This window comes from Mustela nivalis (assembly GCF_964662115.1).
Source record: "Mustela nivalis genome assembly, chromosome: 13".
Lineage (NCBI taxonomy): Eukaryota > Metazoa > Chordata > Mammalia > Carnivora > Mustelidae > Mustela > Mustela nivalis.
The window spans coordinates 92937689-92947218 of NC_139032.1; the positions used below are offsets into that span (position 1 = coordinate 92937689).

Genomic DNA, 9530 nt, shown 5'->3' on the forward strand with positions numbered 1-9530 from the left:
GTCGGGGGGCGGGCTCTGGCGGGGCTGGGGGCAGGGTGGAGGCGGGACGGAGCCCGGGGGCGGGGGGCGAGCCGGGAGGAGAAGCGGACCCCGGGAGACTGGGGAGAGGGGGAGTAGGCGCGCCGACGGGGCGGGCCCGGGAGGCTCGGGGGGCGGGCATGGGGGGGGCGGGTCGATGGGTCGACGGGGTGGGAGGGGGCGGGCCCGGGGAGCGGGCCCGGGGAGTGGGCGGGACGACGGGGCGGGCCGGGGGCGGACCCGGGGGGCGGGGCTCGGAGCGCGGCGGCGGCGGCGGCGGCGGCGGCGGCGGCGGGAGGGGGTGTCAGAGCGCGGCCGCCCGGCGAGGGCGGCGGCATGGGGCGGGTGCAGCTCTTCGAGGTCTTCCTGAGCCACGGCCGCGTCGTCTACAGCCCCGGAGAGCCGCTGGCGGGGGTCGTGCGCGTGCGCCTGGGGGCGCCGCTGCCCTTTCGAGGTGGGCGCGGGGTCGCCTCGGGGGAGGGCCGGGCGGGCGGGGTTCAGGTGGCGGCGCAGCACCTGCGGCGGAGCCGGCGCTCCCGGAAGCGGCAGCTGGTGGCGCTGGGCCTGGATCCGCGGAACTGGCGGCGCCTCCTGCCGCCCCCTCCCTTCCCCTCCCGGCTGCCCGGCGAGTCGTGGGCCCCGCCGGCTTCGGGGAGGGTTAGGGTGCGGCGGGCCGGGCGGCGCAGACCCGCCGGGGTGGGTGGCTGCTGGCAGATGGGGCGGAGCAGGGAGGCCAGGGTGGCCCAGTCCTTCCGCAAGTGCCCTTCCTGTTCTCTCCTAGGGTCGGCCAGAGTCGGGCGCGGGGGTTTAGATCCTGCCCCCCTAGGCGAAGGCCCTTCTGACTTGGACACACGCACGCCCCTGACCCTCTCTTTCGGGTCTGCGGGGTCCGCTGCACCCTGCACCTGCTGGGCCTTCACCTGGAGCCTGGCCCAAGCGGGGCTTTCTCTTCCACAGGTCCAAGCCCCTGGCGCAGGCCCTCAATCCTCGGCCCCACCGTACACCCGTTTCCACCCGGGCTAAGGCTTGGCCTTGCGAGCTGGGAGGGTCTTGCTCATCCTTGTGTGGCCCAGACCTCCAGCCCCGGGAGCACCTAGGAACTGAACCTCAGCCCTTCTGACTGGTCCTTCTGCTGGTGCAGACTTCTGGGACTTTGGGACTGGGAGTCAGGTTGCTGGTGTGGCCCTTGCTAGGGCTCTCTGCGGGTGCTGGCCTTATCTGCCATCTGAGGTGTGGGCAGGGCCCTGAATGGGACTTCAGAGCTCAGGGTGCCCCCCAGGGACTCCACATTTGATTGCTGGTTCTGAGTGTGAGGGTGCTGCTGCTGGAGTGCTTCTCCATCTCAGATGCTTGGCCCAAACCATGGCCATCAAGCATCCCTCTGGACTTGGATTCTCTGAACCCTTGGGTGCTTGGCAGCTAAGTTCTTCTAGCGCTTCTAGGGACTGAGAGCCACTGCCCACCTTTCAGGGCCCCAGCTGCCCCAGTCCTGAATGGGTCTGACTCCTGACCTTGCCATGTTTGAGGCCACAGGGTTTAGGAGGAAATTGAGTGGGCGAAGGTGGCCCTGGTCAGGGGTCCAACCTTGTGCGGTCTCCTCTTGCTGACTCATACCTCCTTTCCTGTCTAATTTGGGGTCTGGGTGGGGTAGTTATGGTGGTGGCAGGGGGCACAGGAGTGACAGTGCAGCTCTTCCCTGGGGCACAAGGAGAGATGACAGTTGAGATGGACTGAGGGGAGAGCCCAGGGCACGGGAGGTGGGGGTGGGCTTGTGGTGGGGGGACGGCGGACACGAGACCCCCACGCGGGAGCTCACTGCCTGGCTCCTCGGCCCAGTCATGCTCCCGCAGCTGGGGCCCAGGGCAAACCAGCTGTTACTGACCATGGTGAAGAAGGCATAGCCTGGCCTGGGCAGAGTACCCCAGCCTCCTTGTGATGGGTGGGACGTGGGTGAATGGACAGCCGGGCTGTAGCATGTCCAGGGAGCGGCAGCTGATGGTCCCCACTATTAACATGCTGGCTGATTGCCGGAACAGGGGAGGGAAGAAGGGGGACAGGCTGAAGAGTAGATGGTTGATGGCTTTGGGTCAGAAGAGTTATTATTCAGATTGTCCCCCGGGGTGTGGACAGAATGTGGGTGCTGAGGCTGTCCTGGGGCTTCTTTGGGGCCTGGTTGGGTTTGGAAAAGGAATGTCTGTGGTTCTTCTTTCTTTTTCTTTCATTCATAAGATGATTGCTGAGCTCCTGCTAACAGCTAGTGATGCTACAGGGAAGCCCTCCACTGTTCCAGGAGCACATGGAGGTGGGGAGGGCCCCCCTTCAGGCCCTGGGGGGGCTCATAGTCTTGCCCACTAAATTTGATGGTGGACAGAGATGAGTGGCCCTCAACCATGAGGACACTGGCTGCCCTCCGAGCCAGTGCAGAAGGGGAAAGCTGTGGAAGGAACTTGTTCCCTGGAGCCTGGGGCCCGCCAAGCCTGAGGCTGGGGGTCACGCGGGGGTGCTCCATGTTCTACTCTCGAGGATGGGCATTGGGGGCAGGGGGAGCCCAGACAACAGCAGCAGTCAGCCCCCAGCCACACTAGCTCCCTGAACTCTCACCGTGGGGCAAGTGCCATTCTCCCCACCTCCCACGGACCAACTCTGGGAACGCTCAGGGCAACCCCGGGAGGGGGCCACCTTTCCCGTGTTTCAGACTTGGAGACAGGACTGATGGAAGTGCCTCATAGAGCTTTAGTGAAAAGATGTGGCGAAGGCTGGGTTGCTCCAGGTTTGTGGGAACTGGTGGAGGTGGCGAGACCTTTGGGACCAGAATGAGGAGTGAGCAGATGGTGCGCGCTGGTGGGGACAGAAGTTCCAGAAGTCACTCTGGAACACGGTGCGCGCGATGGTGTTCCTTAGAGAATGGGAGTAGCCCCAGACCTGCTTATGGGTTTGGTGCTGGCCTTTATGCCTCTGAGCCGAGGAGAGAGCCCGATGTGGGGCTCGATCCCAGAACCCTGAGATCATGACCTGAGCCGAAGGCAGAGGATTTAACCACTGAGCCACCCAGGCGCCCCAGAAGTGAAACCCTTTTAAACCTAGGTGGTGCAGCAGTGTTGCTATGTGCTGGTGGCTGGCGCTGGCCAGAACGCGCTTCCCCTGTCCTGTGGCTGTGCCATAGGGCACACGCACTTGTGTGATGGTCATGCTCATGTGCGGGCGTGGATCCCTGCTGCGTGGGTTAGGAGGGACAAGCCTACTGTGTGTATCCGTCCCCTGAAGGTCCGTTGTTCCCCTGCAGAGGAGAGTGAACAGGAATAGGCTGTTTGACTCCAAGACGGTAAGGGGAGCGGCTCATTCAGGTTCTTGAACGGGCTTCACCATGTGTGCAGAAAGGCTCTTTGCCTGGGCATTGGGAAGGTCATAGAACTTTGGCCTCTCTGGGATACCCCAAGGGTTGATGGAATACTGTTTGTTTTTCTGAGATCAGGTGACCCCGTGGCTTGTTCGCCTGAGTTCTGGGGGCCGTGTCTGGGTGGGTGTTTTAGCCATCCTGCTGTTGGACATGTGGGCCCTGCTGTTATGAATGTGTTGCTTCTAGCTCCTGGGTAGGTGGGGTGGATTCTGAGAACCACTGGGTCCTCTGGGAGGTGAATGGAAGGACCCAGCAGATCGTCCGGATGCTTCGCCAGGGCCCCTGTAGCCACCTACGGCTTCGTCACCATCAAGGGGTGTGTTTCTTCATCTCTTCTCCAACACATGTCAGGATCTTTACTATTTGCCAACTGATGGGTGAAAATGGTAACTCACTTGAGTTTCTCTGATTTCTGCTGAGGTGGGATATCTGTTCCTGTTGCCTGCTGCGATGTAGAAGTTGCTCGCTTGTAACAAATCACCTCTAAACTAAGAGGTTAGAACGACCAGTTTACTGGAACTCACAGTGTTGTGGATTGGAGGTTTGGACAGAGGTGGGCAGGGGACTCTTCAGCTCGGTTTGCCATCTACTGAGGTCACTTGACAGTCTTCAGACGGTGGGTCCCAGTCTGGGACCACTTACCTCCTTCTGGCATACTCTGCTGGTCCCAGAATTCGCAAGGCAGCCAGACTCCGGGCAGAATGCACCCTCTCTGTGGGGAATGTCGAGTGGCCTGGCATCTGGGATTGTCACACTCCCCCCTTTATTCTCTTCCCTGCCATATTTCTCACCTGTAGGAGCACCCCTGTGTCTCCGATTCTGGGGAAGGGACAGTTCCAGGTCTGACCCTAGGAGGAGACGGCTGATGGAGTGCGGATTAGAAATCAGGGCCAAGGTCTGGTCACGGGCAGTGCCAACGGGGGTGGAAGACAGGCCAAGGGTTTCCAGGGAGAAGGCTTGTGGTTTGTGGGTGACCAACAGGGGGCTTGTTGTGTCAGGGTTAGGTTGGCCTGGGGAGACCGGACATGTCTGGTGTGGCTGGCCTCTGGCACTGGGCACTTGGATACCAGGTTTCTCCTGCCTGGTGGCTCTGTCAGAAGGGTGTCACATTCTGAGTCACCTTCCCCTCATCTGATCATCAAATCACGGAAGGAAGGGGAGAGACTGGGCAGGGAGACGGACATCATTGACCTCGGTCAGCCCTGCAGTTCAAGGGGGTTGGAGCCCCAAGGCTGCCTGTCCCTGAGCCCCCGGCCCCTCCAGCTGTGCTGGCTTCCTTTCTGGTCCAGCCACAGCCTTCTGACCCTAGTGGTCTTTGGGCAAATGTTCCCTGGAGTGGGGAGTTCCTGACCATAGAGTGGTGGCAGCCACCTCTGCTGCCAGAAGTGGTCAGGGAGAGAGAGGACTGAGCCATCTCTTGATGGAGGAAATCAGCCCTCCTGGGCAGCACTAGTCCAGGAAGTCAAGGGCGTCCCCTCCCTGCAGTGTGCGGGACTGCGGGGTACTTATCTGCTCAGGCAGGTCTGACCACATTCCTGCATCCTGAGGGCTGGCAGTTAGCTTCCTGGACTGTGAAGGGCGCCTCCCAGCCTAACCGAAGTGCCTGTGAGCCAACGGAAGTGGGGCTGGAGGTCAGCGGCCCTGTGGGCTTCTGTTCGTCACTGGTGTCCCAAGCAACCCTTGCGGGGAGCTGAGGGTACTCGGGGCTGGTGGGCCCAGGGGTGGCTGGGAACCAAGGTTACCAGGTTGCGGGCTGTACGGGCGAGCACTGGGGGCCTCCTGTTCTAGACTTCAGGACAGATTTAACTCTGTGCCCTATCACCCTGGCTCCCTGGGAGTACCCCAAAGAGGGGGCGGACATGAGGTGCCCTCTGGAGGGCAGCAGGTCACTGGCTGGGCTGCCTAAGGCCCCGCTCCCCGTGGTGCTGTTTGCTGTTTGCTCTACCCAGATCTCTGTGATGGGGCAGGGAGGGGCCCAGGCCAGCAGCTGCCTGGGACTCACTCCCCCCTACCCCCCCTTGCAGCCATCCGAGTGACTTGCACGGGTTCCTGCAGGGTGTCCAACAAGGCCAATGATGCAGCATGGGTGGTGGAGGAGGGCTACTTCAACAGTGCTCTGTCGCTGGCTGATAAGGGTGAGTTTGGGAGCCTGTACCTGCCTTGTTGCATAGAGTGACCCCTCCAGGGCAGACCTTGTTTGAGGGGGGTCTGTCTGTTCATCCCACCCCCATCAGCCTTGGGGACCCCTGTGCTGACCAACCCTCTAGCAGGGCTTTGTACCCTGATGTATTTCTCCTGCAAGCACTAGGCCTTGCGTGATAGGGCCTGGGTGGTTGAAGGGGGCAGCTTCTCCTTGATTTGGTTGGGCTCTGGCCCCTGCAATAGCCCCATCCCCCTTTCCTGTTGAAGCCAAGCTCTTGTACCCCTCCTTTGCCCTGTGCTGCTCTGGGGCTTTGAGTCAGACTCGGTATGAACTGGTCGGCTGCAGTGCCTATTTCTAACCTGTGTCCTGTAGTGTCCCCTCAAGGCTCCTGAGTCCCCTCTCCCCACATCTCTCTCTGTCTCTGCAGGGAGCCTGTCAGCTGGAGAGCACAGCTTCCCCTTCCAGTTTCTGCTTCCTGGTAAGAGCCCAGCCTTGCCTGGCCAGGTCTGGTGCTGACAGCTGGTGGATAGGAGGGGGGACAGGGGACGGTTGGGTGCCATCCCCTGCTCTCTCTCCAGCCACAGCTCCCACGTCCTTCGAGGGCCCCTTTGGAAAGATCGTGCACCAGGTGCGGGCCACCATCGACACGCCACGTTTTTCCAAGGATCACCAGTGCAGCCGTGTGTTCTATATTTTGAGCCCCCTGAACCTGAACAGCATCCCCGACATTGAGGTGAGGATAGAGCAGGGGTCTTCTGGTTGATGCCCCGTCCCCAGGTGAGAGGAGGTGGCTGGGACCCAGAGGAGCAGCGGCTTCTCTGTCGGGAGCTGCCTATGCTGTGTTTGGGGGCAGGGCACAGCAGGCTTGTCCTGGGGCCACAGAGATCTGGGCTGCCTGCACCTGCCAAAACCCTTCATTAATGCCCTCCCCTCAAGCAACCCAACGTGGCGTCCACTACCAAGAAGTTCTCCTACAAGCTGGTGAAGACAGGCAGTGTGGTCCTCACCGCCAGCACGGACCTCCGTGGCTACGTGGTAGGGCAGGTGCTGCGGCTGCAGGCGGACATCGAGAACCAGTCAGGCAAGGACACGGGCCCCGTGGTAGCCAGTCTGCTGCAGGTCAGAGGCCCCTCTGGCTGGAGGGGCTGGAGGACGGGGAGGGGGCTGGCCTGCCCAGGCTCACAGGCTGGCTGCTCCCCAGAAAGTGTCCTACAAGGCCAAGCGCTGGATCTACGATGTGCGGACCATTGCAGAGGTAGAGGGTGCGGGAGTCAAGGCCTGGAGGCGGGCCCAGTGGCAAGAGCAGATCCTGGTGCCCGCGCTGCCCCAGTCAGCCCTGCCAGGCTGCAGCCTCATCCACGTGGACTACTACCTGCAGGTGGGGGTTGGAGGGAGAGGGGGTGGGGCCGGGGGCCGGCAGGAGGCCTGGCCTCACTGTTGCTTCCTCCCCAGGTCTCCCTGAAGGTGCCTGAAGCCACTGTGACCCTCCCTGTTTTCATCGGCAATATTGCTGTGAACCACGCCCCTATGAGCCCCCGATCGGGCCCAGGGCTGCCTCCGGGGGCCCCAGTCCCCGTGGTGCCCTCGGCACCACCCCAGGAAGAGGGCGAGGCGGCGGCCAGCAGTCCCCCCTTCGAAGATGCAGTCTCCCTCTCCACCAAGAGCCACTCACAACAGCAGCCATTACCTGCCGCCTTTGGCTCTGTGCGTGGTGCCCCCGAACCCCGCCCTCAGGATGGCAGCCCTGCTCCCCACCCATTGCCCCCTCCCTTGTGCATCTCCACAGGTGCCACTGTCCCCTACTTTGCAGAGGGCTCTGGAGGGCCAGTGCCCACTACCAGTACCTTGATCCTGCCCCCAGAGTACAGCTCCTGGGGCTATCCCTATGGTGAGTGAGGGGCTTGGGGTGTGGTGGGGGAGGGGGCACCATGAGCCCCATGCAGACTTTGCTCTCTCCCCGCAGAGGCCCCACCATCGTATGAGCAGAGCTGTGGCGGTGCAGATCCCTGCCTGACGCCCGGGAACTGACCCTGTGCCGCCTTCTCCGGGTGGGCCGACCTTCGCCCTGGGACCGGGCACCCAGGGCCTCGTGCCTTCTTTGCTCCTGGCCTGATCCGGCCTGCTCAGGACCCGCTGCTGCCTGGCTGCTCCTTTCAGCCTCTTCCCAGGGACGAGCCCCTCCCAGGGGGTCTGAGGCCTGGAGAGAAGCCATGTAAATAAAGTGCTTCTTCCATAGAGCTGGGCATAGGCCAGCCTCTCGGACCCCCTCCTCCTGCCTGGTGTGCGGCAGCCTAGCTGTGGGGTACCCTCCCGGGCACGCCCCCACCCCCCGTCCTGCTCCTGTACCCCCTTCACCCCTGAAACCCTGCCTGTGGGCAGCCCCATCCCCTCCAAGGTGCGTGCCCCTGTCCTTTGTTCTGGGCCCTTCCTTCCAGGTGCCTAGGGCCCAGAAGACTGACCCTGGGGAGCAGGACCAGCAGGGACTGGGTACCTTTAATTTAGGCCAGGGCTGGTGCTCTTCCTCTTGGTTCTACTTAAGAATGTGCCCTCTGAGTGGGGCTTGCATGTCTGGAGCCGTGGTGTTAATTTAAAATGTATCTGTAACACGGGGAGAAGACCACCCCCGTAACATTGACACACCTTGGCCTTGCTCACCCAACCAGCACCCCGTCCCAGGTGATGGCGTTCGGATCTCCTGCAGCGGAAAACCCATGGGGAGTGATGAGGCAGGCTTGCCCAAGTCTGCCCTTGTGCTGTTCCTTTATCCCTGGCCTCAAGTCTCAATCCCTGCCCTCACCCCTGCCACCCAGGCCTGGCTCTGAGGGATACTGCTGCTCCTCTCCGGTCCAAGTGTGAACACAAGCCCACGCCTGCTCTCAAGGTCCTTTTCAAATGCCTGGTTGTTTGGGATCCAAGGAACCCAAGAAAAAATAAAGTTAGGGTTCAGCAGAGCAACGTTTACCAAAGGGGCATCTGCAGATACTCCAGTGCTGAGGGGAGGGCCTGTAAATGTCCAGTGGAGCCAGCGACCCTGGACCATGGTCTGGGAAATACCGGAGGTGGAATTAAGACAAGACTTGGGAATGAAATTCCATATCTGACATATAGTGAGGGAGTGACCTTGGATAGGTGTCCCTGTTATCTTAATCTATAACAAACTGAGGGGACTGGGTGGACATATTGATACCCCTGCCCCCCCCCCCCCCCCCGTTTATTTCTTGAACACTTCACAGTCCAGAAGTAGAAGATTTGGGCCTGGTGATATAGCTGTCATTCTCAGGTTGAGGTTTCCACCCCAGGGTCCAGGAAAGTCATTCCTGATTTCACCATCAGCCAATTTACTGGGCCTGCTCCTCTGACTTGGGGGCTACAGGCTGGGAAGTGGGTTGTATCACTTGTGCAAACACCCACTGGCCACTCTTTACGTCTGGAAATGTACTCCTTAGCCAGGCAACCAGGAACCTCGCTAAAATATTACTATTTGTGGGGCAAGGAGAGGATGAATATTGGAGAAAAGCTCAAAATACACCACAGGGAGGGGAATCTGTAAAACACCCGCTAGTAGCAGCTTGAGCTGAAAACCCACCTGGCCTCAGTCCCCTGCAGCCCCTCCACGGTTAGGAGGTCTGGAGGCCACTCAACTCCCCTGCTTCGTCTGTCCTCTCAGCCCACGTCTCAGGACTGACCCGATGGTTACACAGTTCACATGCAAGTGTCAAAAACAGCCCTTGACATGAGTGATGGACACCAGCACAGGGTGGGCTGCGCAGACAGTGTAAAATGCCAGCTTCTCCCACTTCGGACACGCTTACAGTTGATATTTGCCTGGTAAAGCACTTTTCCTCCACAAATGATTTATTCACTCGACAAGGATTTGTTCCCTTCATCCCAGCGCTGTCACAGGCACTGGGGCACGCGAGATACAAATCCCCGTCTCGACTCCCAGAGGGAAAGACAAGACGGCGGTGGAGT

The 9530-nt window shown here is 60.9% G+C and overlaps 1 protein-coding gene across 4 annotated transcripts; it reads left to right on the forward strand.

Moving 5' to 3' along the window:
- Positions 1-280: 280 nt before the first annotated feature.
- Positions 281-8509, forward strand: ARRDC1 (arrestin domain containing 1). Of its 4 annotated transcripts, XM_082696459.1 has the most exons (9): positions 800-2977; positions 3071-3801; positions 5440-5550; positions 5986-6036; positions 6137-6291; positions 6495-6677; positions 6760-6936; positions 7011-7446; positions 7522-8509. In XM_082696459.1, exons 2-9 carry the CDS (start codon positions 3681-3683, stop codon positions 7584-7586), a joined length of 1299 nt encoding a protein of 432 aa, XP_082552585.1. In that variant the 5' UTR covers positions 800-2977; positions 3071-3680; the 3' UTR covers positions 7587-8509. The 4 variants fall into 4 exon arrangements, with proteins under 4 accessions (XP_082552584.1, XP_082552586.1, XP_082552585.1 ...); XM_082696458.1 differs by lacking the exons at positions 800-2977; positions 3071-3801 and adding an exon at positions 281-472; XM_082696457.1 differs by lacking the exon at positions 800-2977 and having other exon boundaries at positions 3698-3801.
- The last annotated feature ends 1021 nt before the right edge of the window (positions 8510-9530 follow it).